The 16,745-nt window shown below is 39.5% G+C and overlaps 1 protein-coding gene across 2 annotated transcripts; it reads left to right on the plus strand.

Moving 5' to 3' along the window:
- The first annotated feature begins 27 nt into the window (after positions 1 to 27).
- CMC2 (C-X9-C motif containing 2) lies at positions 28 to 16,484 on the plus strand. Of its 2 annotated transcripts, none has more exons than XM_087728547.1 (4): positions 28 to 99; positions 6,703 to 6,804; positions 14,333 to 14,404; positions 16,285 to 16,484. In XM_087728547.1, the coding sequence occupies exons 2-4, from the start codon at positions 6,724 to 6,726 to the stop codon at positions 16,351 to 16,353; spliced, it is 222 nt and encodes a 73-aa protein (XP_087584673.1). In that variant the 5' UTR covers positions 28 to 99; positions 6,703 to 6,723; the 3' UTR covers positions 16,354 to 16,484. The 2 variants fall into 2 exon arrangements, with proteins under 2 accessions (XP_087584673.1, XP_087584672.1); XM_087728546.1 differs by having other exon boundaries at positions 44 to 104.
- The last annotated feature ends 261 nt before the right edge of the window (positions 16,485 to 16,745 follow it).

Genomic DNA, 16,745 nt, shown 5'->3' on the forward strand with positions numbered 1-16,745 from the left:
GAGGAGGGGCGGAGTCAGGCACCTCAACCCGTGACGAAAGGTTAACCCAGAATAACTTCCGGATGGATAAGCGTTCGCTTCCGGGTTACCCACTTCCTGGTGAGGTATTTTAACTTTTTATTCCAGCGTTAGGTAATTTTTACTAGGTGTTAAATAGAGGTGAAAAGCCGGAGTGTAAGGTCAATTGAGGGAGATAAATGTGAGGGAGAGGAAAAATAGTAATGATTTATATAATGATATAATTGTGAGGGAGAAGAAAAATAGTAATGATTTAAATAAGAATATAATTGTGAGGGGGAAGAAAAACTAATATTTATATAGTAATATAAATGTGAGGGGGAAGAAAAATAGTAATGATTTATATCTATATATAAAACTTAATATAAATAGAATTTACACAATTATATGTTTGTGCATCGAATCTATTTAAATAAATTTCTAAAATTTTCTCTTGTTTCTCCAGAGTTTTGCATTAGGACTCCCATCATCCCCAGTCACAAACAGGCTAGGAATTTTGGGATTTGTAGTCCGGGATTCCTGGAGAGCATCAGGTTGCTTATCCTTGAAATATATATTAGGGAATGCCGAGTTTAACAGAAAAAAAGTTGCAGATACCTTTATATCTTCATTGATTAAAGTGAAAAAGAAAAGTTTTGCGTAGAGCGAATGGCCTCCCTAGAAGATAAAACATGTTTCTTTTAAATTGATGCTGTTTTAAACAGTCACTCCTAAAAGAGAAATAATGCAGTTAAGTGCTAACTGGATTTAGATATTGCTGATTTTGTTACGTTTAGTGGTTAATCTATTAATAAATGGATCAAATTCAGTAACTGGACATATTTGTCATTGAGCCTTTGTGGCCCATCAAGCCATCAATATTAAATAATACTAAGGGGTAAAATTTTAAATAAGTGTAGCCTTTATGGGTTTTCTTCTTTAAGTAATTCTTTAAGTTATTCTCCCTTTATCATCTTCATCTGTCTTGGATGATCACTTTGCTGTATTTTCAGACAATTATATCTGGATGTCAGATGCTTAGACAGACTTTGAGAGGTAGACTCTAAAATTTAAAGGAGAAATGCAACCTAGAACTAAGGAGAAATTTTCTGACAGCTGGAATAATTAATCAGTGGAATGACTTGCCTCCAGAAGTCCAGTGCTCCAACACTGGAAGTTTTTAAGAAGAGATTGGATAACCATTGGTATAGGGTTTCCTGCCTTGAGCAGGGGGTTGGACTAGAAGACCTCCAAGGATCCCTTCCAACTCTGTTATTCCATTCTGTTCTGATCCACTTAACAACTGCAGTGATTCACTTATAAATTCAGGCACAAATCACTTGAGAATTGCCTTGCTTAGTAACACAGATTCTTAATAATCTATTGAGCGAAAATGAGTTTAAAAGCAGTCTTCTGTTCTCTGAGATTGTGACCCATTCGTAAGCTAAGTTGATCATTGTATAGTTTTAAAGCTGAACTTGTAGAACAATTGTTTTGTCATTTAAGTATTTGTTTGGGTAATGTATTGTTGTGATACTGTAGGAGGGACCCTTGAAATGAAAGGTGGGAATATAAACTGATCAATGGAAGATACTGTATATAAATTGCAGAACGAAGCACATTGGATATTATATTCATCTGTTTTACTAATAGTAAGATTGTGATGTATCTTTTAGGCAGTAGATGTTAAACTTAGAATAAAGTTGGGCTGAAGGAACTTAAAATTTGCTTGCCATTCACCAACATGGATGAATTTGTAATAGCAGTCCTATTCATATTTACTCAGAAGGGAAAACTGTTTTTCCTAACATATACAGTTGGTCCTTGACTAATGATGGTAATAGAACCCAGGCTTTCCATCATAAGTCATGATGATTATAAGTCAAGGCTCCCATGTGACTGACCCAATTTTACAACCTTTTTTTGTGGCGGAATGCCATGTTTATTAAGCGAGTCAGTGCATTTCTATGGTGTTTTTGCTGGAATGTTGTGAATCGCATCACTTAAAAATGGAATGCTGTAACCGGCTGTAAAGGAGAGCCAGTTGCCAAGCACTTGAAATGCGATATATGACCATTGGGGGGATACCTTTTGGTGTCCATTGTAATTTGAAGGGTCACTAAGCAATTGGCCATTAAGTGAGGACCCCTACATGCTTTGCTTATAGCTATGCCTGAACTCAATCCTACCTACCTTGGGTAGATTTTACCAAGAGCCTGACTATAATGTGAAGAGCCATTCGTTGTTGTTAGTTGCGAAGTCATGTCCGACCCATCACGACCCCATGGACAACATTCCTCCAGACCTTCTGTCCTCTAACATCCTCTGGTGTCCATTTAAGCTCACGCCGACTGTTCCAGTGATTCCATCTAGCCACCTCATTCTCTGCAATCCCCTTCTTCTTTTGCCCTCAATCTTTCCCAGAATTAGGCTCTTCTCCAGTGAGTCCTTCCTTCTCATTAGGTGGCCAAAATATTTGAGTTTCCTCTTCAGGATCTGGCCTTCTAAAGAGCAGTTAGGGTTGATCTCCTCTAGGACTGACCGGTTGGATGGCCTTTCAGTCCAAGAAACTTGCAGGAGTCTTCTCCAGCACCATAGTTCAAAGGCCTCAATTCTTTGGTGATCAACCTTCCTTATAGTCCAACTTTCACAGCTATACATTGCTACTCAGAAAACCATAGGCTTGCCTAAACACACTTTTGTTGACAGGGTGATGTCTCTGCTTTTTAGTATGCTGTCTAGATTTGCCATAGCTTTCCTCCTCAGGAGCAAGCATGTTTTAATTTCTTGGCTGCAGTCCCCATCTGCGGTGATCTTGAAGCCCAAGAAGATAAAATCTGTTCACTACCTCCATTTCTTCCCATCTATTTGTCAGGAATTGAGAGGGGCGGATGCCATGATCTTAGTTTTATTAATGTTGAGCTTGAAGCTAACTTTTGCACTCTCCTCCTCCACCCGCATCAAGAGGCTCTTTAGTCCCTCTTCACTTTCTGCCATTAGAGAGGTATCATCTGCATATCTGAAGAGCCAATGCTACTCAAATTAAAAAGTCTGGGAATAGGATGGTTTGATTCTATAAGTTAGATTCCTAAGGCAGCCCCATTTTATCCAACCTCACTTCTTAATAAATGACTTAAGAAAAGGAGCTTTAAATTTCAAATTTTTGAGTAGATTTCTTCACTTTCATTATTATTTTACAACTAGAAAGAAAGTTGTAGAAGAAATATTGAATCCTAAAAGTAATTTTTGCCACCAAATAAATTGAAGGAAAAATACTCTTTATTACTGTGCTTTTTCTATTTTCATTCTTCCGTTTGTGCAAATGTAGAAATAGATTTCATGCATCATTTGAATCGTATTAATGTTTTGTTATTTCTCCATGTAGAAAGACATTTTTCTCTAAGATGCTTACTACTAATAAAGCTTGAAGGAATCATATATCCCAGAAAAAAAAGCCTGATTACTCTGTTCAGCATGTAGGGAAGCATCTGTGAAGATGTCATTTTTGTCACATAATTTAGGCCATAAATAGCCTTGTGCTAGAACTGCACATAAAGTTCTTAATACGATACCACTTGGTAAGGGATCAAATAATCCTGGCAAAAAAATGTGTATATGCATAAAACAGGACAACTGGCATTTTAAGCTTCTTATTCAAATAGAATTCTTCTTCCACAGTTTACATACTCTTTACTCTTTACAAGTAAAGAGCACTGGATAATATGCTTGCTGCCTCGCCACCTTGTGGCTATTTGTATATTAATTTGCTAGTGGAATGTTCAGCCACATTGAATAAGCTTCCAGTCCAGGTGCGATGACAATAAGAAAAAAACGAATTAGCACAAAAATAATTTCCTCCCCAGAGAATGGCTATAACATGTTTCTTGCTGACAGGAACTCCTTTTACTGGGTAAATGATTTCCTCAGCCCTAAAAGCAGAAGGAAGGCTCTTGCCAATTGGTTCAAAAGCAGCTCGAACGCTCCCTATAACATGTTTCTTGCTGACAGGAACTCCTTTTACTGGGTAAATGATTTCCTCAGCCCTAAAAGCAGAAGGAAGGCTCTTGCCAATTGGTTCAAAAGCAGCTCGAACGCTCCCAATGTGATGTTCTGCAGGTGCTGTAATTTTAATGGCCGTAATCCATAGGTTTAGGAGACATGTTGGGAAATGCTCTTCCTATTTCCCCAAAGCGACTCTTAATGGACAGCAGGACCTTTTCGGCTTCAAAGCTAAACAGAACCAGGCATGATTCGTAGTTGGACGGGAAATTATCAGAGCATTTCAAGGCTACAGACTAGACTGTGGAAGTACTATGTAACGCAAACCATTTTGTGTTCCATTTTTGCTGATAAATAAATGAAGGGAGACTAGTATAGATCTATTTCAAGCTATTTAGCTCTCATCAGCTAGCCATATGCTTGCTGGGATTCGAACTTGGGCTGCTTACATATTAGGCAGTTGTATTAACCTCTAAGCCACAAGTTCTTCTCTCTTTATCAGCTGAGCCAGGGGAGAGATTAAGTGTTTTTTTTCTTCTGTCAAAGAACCTGGTCTACCCAAATTATGGAACACAAAATGGTTTGTCATAAGCGACTGCCTGGAAGGCTCTTGGAGTGGGGCCAGCTTGTGAATTGATGTCTCTATGATGGCAGCTATTTTATGAGAGCATCTACGACATGCTTTCCAAACTCAAGATAGGTTCACCAAACCAACTAGGTTTTCTACTCTCAGATTAAAGCCAGAGATAAGTAGTCCCGGCTGTATTTGCTTCTTGGGTTGGTTTTTTTTGAAAGTGGAGGAAAATGAATCAATTTCCATGTAGGTTCAGCTACCCTTGAATCAAATAATAAGGAAAGCTCTAAGCTTGAGTTATTTATGGGTTTGACTAACTAATTTGCTAATCCTGAGATCTATCGACAAGGAAGAAGCACACTCAGTTTTTCCCCCAGTAAACCATTTAATTGACATCTTGGCCAGTTGCTCATCAAGAGATGTGCCCAATCTTGCAAACATACTAGAGCCATTTAAGAAATGGAATTTTTCCTGATCACTTTCCCCCTTAGTAATAGCTTTACAACTTCGTCATGTAATCTTACTAACTTATTTCTCTGTACTCTCTTTATCCAGGGGTTGCGCTATCTTTGTGTTTGGGTGCTGCAGAACTACGGTTCTGTATTACGAGGATCCAGGTTGTTGGGGGCAAGATGCTGACTGTGTAAACTGCTTAGAGAGTGCTGTAAAAGTACTATGAAGCAGTATATAACTCTAAGTGCTATTGCTATTCTATGAAGTTGCTGGGTTTTATACTCCAACTTATTGATCCCTAATGGGAAAACAATCTTTTGAGTGTATAGTTAGTCCTTGACTTGCAACAATTCATTTAGTGACTGCTCAAAGTTACAAAGGCCCTGAAAAAAAAAGATGTATGACTGTTTTTCACACTTATAACCAGTATATCTCCAACATCATTTTTTTTTCTGAAAAGTTTTTATTCATAAATTTTGCTTCCCAACATGTAGGAGCAACATGGAACTTTCTGCATAGGCACATAAACCTCAAATGGAGATTGCAATCTGTCAAGTTGGGGTGGGTGGTTTAATCTCACTGTCAGGGAATTCCTCCTTAGTTCTAGGTTTGGTCTCTCCTTGATTAGTTTCCATCCATTGCTTGTCCTGCCTTCAGGTGCTTTGGAGAACAGGTTGACCCCCCCTTTTTTTTTGTAGTAGATCCTTAAATATTGGAAAACTACTATCAAGTTTATCAAGCTAGACTTGGAGACTTTATGGATCCCTCTAAACTAAGGTTACAAGCAAATATGGTCCTGAGGTTCTCCAATCTTATGATGTGGGCTTTTTGTAGCTGTATTCTATACTAGGTAGTTCAAATATCTCAAGGGACACAGTCTATAATACATAAACTTACTGGAAGGAACAGGGCTTTGTTTTATGTGGTCTTTAAAAGAAGATTATCAGGACCTTGGACAGGTCCTGCCATACTGTATACTGTAGTGGTTAATCCTGGCTGGAATTTATCCAGGAAGAGCTGATGTTTCAGCAAATTTTTGACACTTTCCAGAAGGTTGGCTGGATTAGGTCACCCTTTAAATCAATCCCATTTGAAAACCTGTCTGTATTTTCTGAATGACCATAGGCAGTTTTCCCACTGTATGAGGAGTACCCTTCATACGGCAGGAAGCTGGTAGAAAATACCATTGGGTCAAGGTCAACTGCATACAGAAATGCTTTAGAGCAGGGGTGTCAAACTCAAGGCCCGGGGGGGCAGATCCATCCCTTGGGGTGCTTAAATCTGGCCCTTGAGTCTTCCCTGAAACAGTGAAGAACCGTCCCACAGTGCCTCTGCCAGTGGAAACAGAGTTTGGGAGAGGCTCTCCTGTTTGCGGCCTTCCCAAGCTCCGTTTTTGCTGGCAGAGGGTTGCAAGAGGCCGTTGCAGCCGAAAACGGAGCTCGGGAATCCATTTTCGCTGGCAGAGCACTTGGCCGCCACAGGCACCCCCGACATGAGTGACGTTGAGCTGGTTATGCCCCCGGGCCACACCTCCAGCCCCCCCCCCCAAATACAACCCTGATGCCCACTATGAAATCAAGTTTTACGGCTGTGTCTTGGTTGCAATAACATTGCTCTTCCTCAATAAATGTTTTCAGAATAAGATGGCATGACATTAAGCATAATTTATATCACAACAGATGAGCGGCTTCTAATTCGTGATGCATCCGAACTTGTCACCTCACCTTCATACTGAAGAGTGTAATATTTTCATCCGTCAACTTCAAAAATGCCACGAGGAGGTAAGACGCTGAAAGAAATCCAGGATGCTGCAGTATCTCCACCGATAAGGGGCTTACCTTGTGATCCTGTTCTTAGACAAGACTGACTTTTGTTGGTAATACCATAGCATAGATAATTTTTCCTAGAGGGTTCTGCCTGTCCCTTGCTCCCACAAGCGCACACAGAATGTTGCTAGGAATATCTTTACAACAAGATGGTGTTTTTTAAAAAAACACATTGCCTGTATTACAAACCAGAATGCCTAGGTGCTAAGTTGGTTCCCTTGTGGAAGGAAAAGGTACACCATTCTAAAATGAATGTGGGCGGGCGGGGGGCATAAGTAGGTCTATAAAATCAGGCCTGGTCTAGTGGTTAAGGCTCTGGGCTAGGATTGTGGTCTGCCAGTGGCCAGCAGAGTTGGCAGCAGATTCGGACAGTGAGGAGGTTGGGGAAGGACATGGGCCAGTCCTGGAGTCTGGGGAAGGCTCTGATGAGGGCTCTGTGTCGGAGGTCTTAAATGTGAAAAATGGTCACAAGTCACATTTTTCAGCACCGTTGTAACTTTCAACAGTTACTAAATAAACTGTTGTAAGTTGAGGATTATCTGTAAAGCTTTTATCACAGGTTATTTCACAGAGAATAATAATGAATTTAAAAGGAGGCAAGAGAAACAACAAGCTATTTTGGATAAGATACAGGAGAAAAGGAAGAATTAAAGAAATCACCAGAGAAGATGAATATTTCTTATCACATTAAGCTTTTATAACAACTGTTAAATAGAATAGAAATAGAACAGAACAGAAGAGTTGGAAGGGACCTTGGAGGTCTTCTAGTCCAACCCCCTGCTTAGGCAGGAAACTCTACACCACTTCAGACAAATGGTTATCAAAAATCTTCTTCTCACAGTGTTGGAACATTCACAACTTCTGGAGGCAAGTTGTTCCACTGATTAATGGTTCTAACTGTCAAGAAATTTCTCCTTAGTTCTAGTTGCTTTGCTCCTTGATTAGTTTCCACCCATTGCTTCTTGTCCTACCTTCAGTGCTTTGGAGAATAGCTTGACTCCCTCTTCTTTCTGGCAGCCCCTGAGATATTGGAATACTGCTATCATGTCTCCCCTAGTCCTTCTTTTCATCAGACTAGACATACCTAGTTCCTGCAAATGTTCTTCATATGTTATCTATCTTAACAGTAAGAGAAATGGGAATAAAAATGAACTATATAAAAAACACATATTTGGGTTTGCAAAGAAGCCAGGGAAGTGGTTGGCATATAAATGACAAAAGAAAAAAAAAAGAGAAAACCATTTTCAAACTTTGAGACACCGTATTAATGGATAGTGCGGCCATGAAAAAACATTTCATCATATTATTCTACTGTAACTTGTATAAAGCAAGTGATATCTCTGTGGAGAAAATAGATGACCATCTTAAGAAACAAACTTTATCGAGGATTACTGAGGAGGAGAGAGATTATGAACGGACCTGTAACAATAGAGGAAGTTTCTGAAGTTATAAAAAAGATTAAACCAGAAAAAGTGCCAGGGACACAGACAATCAGATTCTTATTATAAATGTTTTGAGAAAAAAATGATGGCTAAACCATTAATTGTTTTGCTGCCATAATCATCGCAAGAAATTTGACAACTCTTCAAGAAATCTTTGCTGGGCTGCCAGCTCAGGAAACAAGTGAGCCCCTTGTCCAATCTTGGATGGTTATGAGTCAGGAGTTATTAATTCAATATCATATAAAAAGGGCATTGCAGGAGGAGACACAAAACTGTTTCTATTTCCCTTAAGGGGCATGGGCAAAATTGTTCTTGGACTGGAACATTGAGAAATCTTTCTTCTGAAAGAGAGAAAAAAATGGCCTTTCAGTAACTTGAAACTTGTTATTCTCAATCCTGTCTGGTGTGGCAATAGAGGATTATAACCTTTACCTGGATATGTGTGTATGTGTGTTTGTGGAACTGTGTTTAGACACAGTTATATTTGCTTTTAGTTTTTCTTCTCAAATTTAAATACGGCCAATTTTTTCCTTCCTTTCTTCCTTCCTTCTTTCCCTGTGCCTCTCACTTCCTTCTTTATTCGTCCCCCTGTATCCATCCATCCTTCCTTCCTTCCTTCCTTCCTTCCTTCCTTCCTTCCTTCCTTCCTTCCTTCCTTCCTTCCTTCCTTCCCTGTCCCTTTAACAGACTCATTTCCTTCTTTATTTTCTCCCCTGTATCCTTTCTTCCTTCCATCCTTATTTCTCTCTCTCTCCCTCTTTCTCTCCCTCCCTGTTTTTCTTTCTTTCTTTCTTTCTTTCTCTCTCTCTCTCTTTCTCTCTCTTTCTTTCTGTCCCTCCCTCTGTCCCTCCCTTCTTTCTTTTCCCATACATTATATTAAAATACTGAAATACAAAGAAAATAGAAAAAAGATCAAAATATAAAAAACAAAACTAGTTTAAAGTTTAAAAACAGCAAAAAAGCGAAATACTTTTTAATGATAGAGTCTCCCCTTCTTTGTATCCCCAGCCAATACAGAGTTTAGAGTAGATGTGTCCAACTTGTAGCCAGAGGCGGCATGTAGCCCCAAAGTATAAAGATACTAAATATTTAATATTTTTATTACCTTTATACTGTATACAAATAAAAATATTTAAAGAATAAAGGAAGTTTATAGTTTATGTACATCAACTAAATATTTTATATGTGGCCCAAGGCAATTCGTCTCCACTCAGTGAGGCCCAGGCAAGCCAAAATGTTGGACAACCACGGTTTAGAATAGTTGAACTTTGCTTCTACCTTACTTAAGAGAGTTGAGATGGAGAGAAATGGGAGGTAGCATTTTTTCATCTTCAGTCCTAGTAGTATGGCTCTTACTCCCTTGTAGCTCCTTAGAGATTTTCAAATGATGAGAGTAATGTCTTTTCCTTTTCTGACTGATAATAAGCTCCACATTTTCAAATATGGTAAAGTTGCCACTGTTTTCACATGCCTGTTGTAGCAATGGCCATTGTCTCACTTGCTTGTCTCATTGATTGCAGCTTTTGTCTTTGAGCAATGAGAGGCTTCTTCCTTCTTCCTAATTAGGCCTTTGTCAGTAATTAAGAGCTTTTCCACCCCTCCCCCCAGCCCAGCTTGGGAGAATTTCATCTGTGGGAACATCCTTGTCTGTCCCTGATTGCAAGGGAAACCTTCTCTGAATTAATATTCATGCACAGTCACAATCCTTTCGTACAGTCAGAGACTAGGTACCTTTAAGGACAATATTAGCCATAATTACATCTGACCAGGATAGTGGTTTACCTTGGTCCTCATTACGTAGTCTTTTGGCTTGTTAGAAGGACACAAAACAGCTTTGGTTAAAGAGGGAAGTATGTGATAGCATACTGGCAACCATATATTAACATCATTCATTCCAGTTCATATTCTATGGGGATAGATAGATAGATAGATAGATAGATAGATGATAGATAGATAGATAGATAATGGCTGGATAGATAGATAGATAGATAGATAGATAGATAGATAGATAGATAGAGGCTGGATGGATGGATAGATAGATAGATAGATAGATAGATAGATAGATAGATATAAGATAGATATAAGATAGATAGTTAGATATAAGATAGATAAATAGATAATGGCTAGATAGATAGATAGATAGATAGATAGATAGATAGATAGATAGATAGATAGATAGATAGATAGATAGATGTGTAAATGAGACAGACAGACAGATAGAGGCTGGATAGATGATAGATAGATAGATAGATAGATAGATAGATAGATAGATAGATAGATAGATAGATAATGATAGATAGATATAGATAGATAGATAGACAGACAGACAAACAAAGAGACCGACAGACACACATGAAGGCAGAGTTATAATTACTTATGGTTTTCTGAAAAAAAAAAAGGTGAATGTGATTAAAAAGAAATTGCTTCCTTTGTAAATTTGTATTCCTTTGTACATAAATTGCTTTCCATAATTTACAAAAAGAACTTCCTCCTCTTACAACTTCTTTACTGCTTGAACACTGGGACTTTTTTATTGTGCTTATAAACAAGATTTGCCCGGGACCTTTAGCAGGAAGTCACATGAGGTGAGGTACCCTTTTGAAGTCCTTGAAGTTTTGATTCTGTTCTCAGCGGAACTGAGCTTAGAGTCTTAAGAGCCCTTTGTTTTCACATGGTGGATAAGGCAGATCCAGCCTCCAACATTTCTTTCAATTGCTGTGGAAATTCTTCTCCACTGATCATGTTAGAAGAACCAAAGGCAATTTTTTTCTAACCATAATTGGGATCAGTTTTAGGAATGGCTGGTCCAGCAAGACCCATAGCATTTCATTATCCTAATAGCTACAGAACCTTTACATCCTGGACATAAATTATTTCAATTTCTATCCTCAAAATGACGCTATAGGGCACTGCATACCAGAACAACTAGACACAAGGACAGTTTTTCCCCCATGCCACCACTCTGCTTAACAACCAATTCCCACAACACTGCCAAATAATTTTCCAAGACTGTATTACTATTCTTCTTCTCTTCCTTCCTAATATCTATCTCTTCCCACTTATGATTAGAACCATGCTGCTTGTATCTTTCAATTTATATTGTTTTTATTTGTTTCCTAGTACGATTGTAAGCTTATTAGTAACCTTGAGTATCCGTAAGTGTTGTATCATTTTATTCTTGATGAATGTATTTTATTCTCCTTATGTACACTGAGAGCATCTGCACCAAAGACAAATTCCTGGTGTGTCCAATCACACTTGACCAATAAAGAATTCTACTCTACTCTACTCTACTCTACTCTACTCTACTCTACTCTACTTTCCTATTCTACTCTATTCTTTCTCATTCCTATTCTATTCCTATTCCTATTCCTTATGCTATGCTATGCTATGCTATGCCATGCCATGCCATGTTATGCTATTCGCCCAGAACTGGGTTTTGAAAAAGGATAGTATGCTTGAAATATTATATGTAATTTATCTCCCACAGCACTTCTGAAAATATTTTTTCAAGGGTCCAGGAAGAAGAGAAGAGGAAAATATTCTTCCCTTTGTCCTTCCCTTCATAAATAAAGCTTTTTGTCCTCTGTGTATTTCCCATTGTCAACAGGAATGCTTTGCTTGGGCTTTGATGTTCTGGGTACCAGTGGTGTTTAGAGCTGGTTGAAACCAATGAAAACTTCTGTTTCCACGAATTGTGCCTTCTATTGTGAAAATGCAGGCATAAATGTTAGCCCATCCAGACTGAAGGCAATAGAATTGCCAACCGCTTCCTGTCTTTTCAATGGCTTCTGTCTTCCGAATCAAACAAAGAATTCAAACATAACTTCAGAAACTCCGAAATTCTCACTGAGTTGTTTTTTTTTTAAAAGCAAATTCCTTTATTATATTGGCTCTTTAGTCAAAGGTCTTTTGACGAGGGTGGAAAGGCAATATAAAAAAAGAAACCCCAAGAAAATCCTTTCTGAGCCTCTGGAATTATTTGTTCAGTTGTAGATCCTGGATTAAACATCTTTCACAGCTATATTTTAAATTACAATGTGAACAGGGCTGGGCTGCTGGGGGTTTGCGGGGGTTCGGGGAGAACCTCTAGCTAAGATTCTGTGCAGTTCGGAGAACCTCCAAAGCCCATTCTGTCTGGCCCCGCCCACCCTGCCCTGTCCCTCCCAGGAGTCCCCACGCGGCCCGAGCACGTGCAGAGCTTCGGGGAGGGCAGAAAACGGCCTACCAGAAGTTCAGGAAGGCCAGAAATGGGCCCGTTTCTGGCCTCCAGAGAGCTTCTGGAGCCTGGGGATGCCGTTTTTACCCTCCCAGATGCTCGAGGAAAGCCTCCGGAGCCCCAAGAGGGCGAAGATGCCCCCCCCCATAGTGCATGAGGCTGAGTAGGCAACGCCCACCCTGGCCACATCCAGCCAGCAACCAGGCAGAGAACCCCTTGCTAAAAATTTTGAATCCCTTCCCTAAATGTGAGTAAAAGGGTCTTTATGCTGTAGAACAGGAGTCACGTTTCCCCTGTACTTTGCAAGATTTACCTCTTGCATGCAAATTACAGTTCTTTATTCTCCCCAAGTCTGACAATTTGCTTTTTGTTTGACTTAAAAACAGCCAATGTGCCATCCAAAAGAATAATGTCTATTATTTATTGGTCATGCTTTGGATATTTTCTTCAGCTGACCTGGAGTAGATCCATTTCCAGCTTCGGATCACCTGAGAAAATATTTGGAGCTGCAGCAGGAATTCACCTCCGTCTAAAACCAGCATATTTGCAAGTTTCACGTGTCCCTTCCAGTTAGTTACAGGTGTACTAAAAGGAAATTATGCAGCTAATTATTAGAGCCGTGCCAAGATTCAGATTTGAAGAGCAATATTGAAGGTGAATGGAATCCTTGTAATTGTTATTTTGACTGATTTTGTCCGGCTGTTCCTCATTTTGATGTTTTAATTGTGTATTGGAATTTGTAAGTTGCCCAAAATCTTTTAGAATGAAGTGGCTAATAATTTTAATAGCAAATACTATAATAAAATTAGTAGTGGTGATAGTAGTAGTAGTAGTAGTAGTAGTAGTAGTAGTAGTAGTAGTATAGTAGTATAGTATTACTACTACTAGTAGTAATACTATAATACTATACTATAATTTTGTTCAATCGTCATGTCTTTGCAACATCATGGACCACAGTACAGCAGACTCTCCATCCTCCACATACGACAATAACATTTAATATAGTAATAATACTATAATAAAGTATAACATAGTAATAATATTATAATATCGTGGTGGGATTCAAATTTTTTTACTATCGGTTCTGTGGGCATGGCTTGGTGGGCATGGCTTGGTGGGTGTGGCTTGGTGAGCATGGCAGGGGAAGGATATTGTAAAATCTCCATTCCTTCCCCACTCCAGCGGACAGTTACTGTAAAATCCCCATTCCCTCCTGATCAGCTGGGACTTGGGAGGCAGAATAGATGGGGCCAGTGAGAGGTGGTATTTACCGGTTCTCCGAACTACTCAAAATTTCCACTATCGGTTCTCCAGAACTGGTCAGAACTTGCTGAAGACCACGTCTGCTATAATAAAATATAATACGGTATAGTAATAATATTATAACAAAATACGTGAAGGATATGGAAGGAAAAGTCCGTAAAAACCCCATATGGAACTGGTTAAGATCAGACATGTTAAAGAAAGAAATTGAAGGCTTTATTTTAGCAGCTTAAGATCAAGCTTTGTCAGTTAATGTCACCAAAACGAAAATTCAACATGTAACAAACAACATGTCACCGTTGTAGAGCTTAGGATAAAACAATTGACCTTTTAATTTAGCAACTGCTATTATTTCCTTGGACGAAAATAATAAAAAATATATTTTGTAAATAATGTAATGTTGGATGTTGATTTTGCAATGTCTTTACTTCTCTTCTTGATAACTGAATACTTTAATTTAAAAAGTACACTGTTGGCATCGGGAGAGGTAATTCTGGAGATTCTAGAAAATTATTTTCTTTTTAACATCAAAGTGATCATTTTTCTTTTTCCCTTCCAGCATCCCTTCTTGAAATTTTTTGGCCATTGCAATGATTTTGACAGAGAAATGAGGAAATGCCTAAGGAAAGAGGTAAGGCACTATTAAAAATTTGGGAACCGGGATATTGATAATCTTGTCAACTTGAGAGTTTACTAAACCCGGCATTCAAGTATCTACTGGGGCCAGGTTCTCATATATATCGTGATGTTGTCACCCCAATGATGCAACTGGTGTAATTATTTGGCACAGCAACATCGTGACAAAGTATAAAATTGTAGCTTGTATCAGGCAACTAAACTGATCTCCGTCAGATCTCTCAGACGTTTTTCAGTTGGTATCCAGTAGGAATAGGGATCCTGTTGAAGACCTGACAGCCTAGGTTCAAGAAGCGAGCTTGGCACAATGGGGTGAGCTCCCATTCCCTGCCTCAGCTCCTGCTTACCTAGCAGTTTGAAAGCATGCAAATGCAAGCAGATAAATAGGCACCCGATGGGGAGGTAACAGCGTTTTGTGCACCTTTGGCGTAGAGCCATGCTGGCCACATGATCATGAATAATTGTCTTCCGACAACGCTGGCTCCCTTGGCTAAGAAATGGGGATGAGCATCGTGCCTTACAATTGGACATGACTGACAAACCCTTTATCTATTTTCCCCCTCTTCAATAGACTCAATCGTTCATCATACGATTTAGCTTCGAGGCCCTTTATCATTTTTGTTGCTCTTTTCCACACACTACATACAATATTCCATGAATGGCCTCATTAGTGCATTATAAAGCGGTATTATCACTTTTCGTAATCTTGATGCAGCAGAGGACTGGAGTGGCTTTTTTGGCAACTGCAGCACATTGCTGGTTCATGTTTAAGTGGTTTCCTTTCCTTTCCAATTTATTTCCTTTCCAATAAATACCAACTTATATCAGTGTGATTAATTTGTTCATTATAGGTACTAGAACTCTGTCCCACATGTATAGAGGTAGTCTTTGACTTACGACCAGTCACTTAGCAACGGTTTAGACTTCTAAGAGACTTCTTGGGGTGACTTACAAATTGTAGCATTTGCTTAACAGCCACTGCAAAAAGATTGTAAATTTAGGTTGGTCATGTGGGTGGCCTGATTTATGGCCATCACTGTTTATGAGCAGGATGGGCAGGCTCCATTACTGTCATACATTGAGGACTACATGTAATCACACACACACACACACACACACAATTTGGATCATTTGGGGAGAGGATTTGTGGGCCACTTGTGCCTGGGGCTACAGTGATATAACCTCTCACCCTGGTGTTACGTTTTGGTTCTCCAAACGTTACACGGGTATGATTTTTAGTAACCCGGTTCTTGTTTTTGCCTCCGGCATTCTATTTGGCATACTTCAGTTTGCAGTGAAGGGCCCTAATTCTTCTGGTTTAAAAACATAGGAATTCATTACACATGAAGAGCTGTGGTGGCGCAGTGGTTAGAATGCAGTACTGCAAGCTACTTCTGCTGCCTGCCGGCTGCCTGTAATTTGGAAGTTTGAATCTCACCAGACTCAAGGTTGACTCAGCCTTCCGTCCTTCCGAGGTGGGTAAAATGAGGACCCATATTGTTGGGGGCAAATAGGCTGACTCTATAAACCGCTTAGAGAGGGCTGTAAAAGCATTATGAAGCGGTATATAAGTCTAAGTGCTATTGGTATTCCCTTCCTTTCCCTCCTTCCCTCCCTTCTTCCTTCCTTCCTTTTTTGCCTGTTTTTTCAGCTTAGATCTCAGCTAAGTGAAACAATTACACATGGAAATCACAGAATGACTGAAGTGGAATTTTTGATCTTTCTTTGCTTGCTTACATTCTGTCAGTTCATGTATACGGTTTCTTTCAAATCACGTATGTTCCTTCCCTGCATGATAAGGAAAGCTTGCTGTGTTTTCAAAGTGTGGTGCCATGGCTGATTTGTGATTCATTTCCTGCCTTCCTTTCCTTCCAGTATGAAGCCAACCGAGCCAAGAGCCACCAACATGCAAAGGAGATGCACCGGAGGTTGCGGGAGGCTTGAGCAGAGGGTTAGAACTGGTGAAGTGGCTATTCAGACACTATGAGGTCAATGGAAAAAGTACCTTTTCTACTGTCTCCTGGACACTGAAAACGTATTTAACCTGCGGTAATAAAAATGCCTTGCAACCGGTAGATCTGGATGCTTTTCAGTTATTTGGCATGATATAAAGCAGGAGTAACAGGGACATGGTGGCTAGGATGCTGAGCTTGTCAATCTGAAAGGTCGGCAGTTCAGTGGTTCGAATCCTAGTGCCGCGTAACGGAGTGAGCTCCTGTTCCTTGTCCCAGCTTCTGCCAACCTAGCAGTTTGAAAGCATGTAATAATGCAAGTAGAAAAAATAGGGAACACCTTTGGTGGGAAGGTAACAGTGTTCCGTGTGCCTTCCGCGTTTA

Source organism: Thamnophis sirtalis, unplaced genomic scaffold, assembly GCF_051295495.1.
Source record: "Thamnophis sirtalis isolate CommonGarterSnake01/CBP01778 unplaced genomic scaffold, rThaSir2_p1.2 scaffold_14, whole genome shotgun sequence".
Classification (NCBI taxonomy): Eukaryota; Metazoa; Chordata; class Lepidosauria; order Squamata; family Natricidae; genus Thamnophis; species Thamnophis sirtalis.

Coding starts and splice junctions, on each gene's coding strand:
- CMC2 (XM_087728547.1), top strand. CDS start 6,724: ATGCATCCGAACTTGTCACCTCACCTTCATACTGAAGAGTGTAATATT. Junction 6,805..14,332: donor TTCAAAAATGCCACGAGGAG/GTAAGACGCTGA, acceptor TTTCCCTTCCAG/CATCCCTTCTTGAAATTTTT. Junction 14,405..16,284: donor GGAAATGCCTAAGGAAAGAG/GTAAGGCACTAT, acceptor CTTTCCTTCCAG/TATGAAGCCAACCGAGCCAA.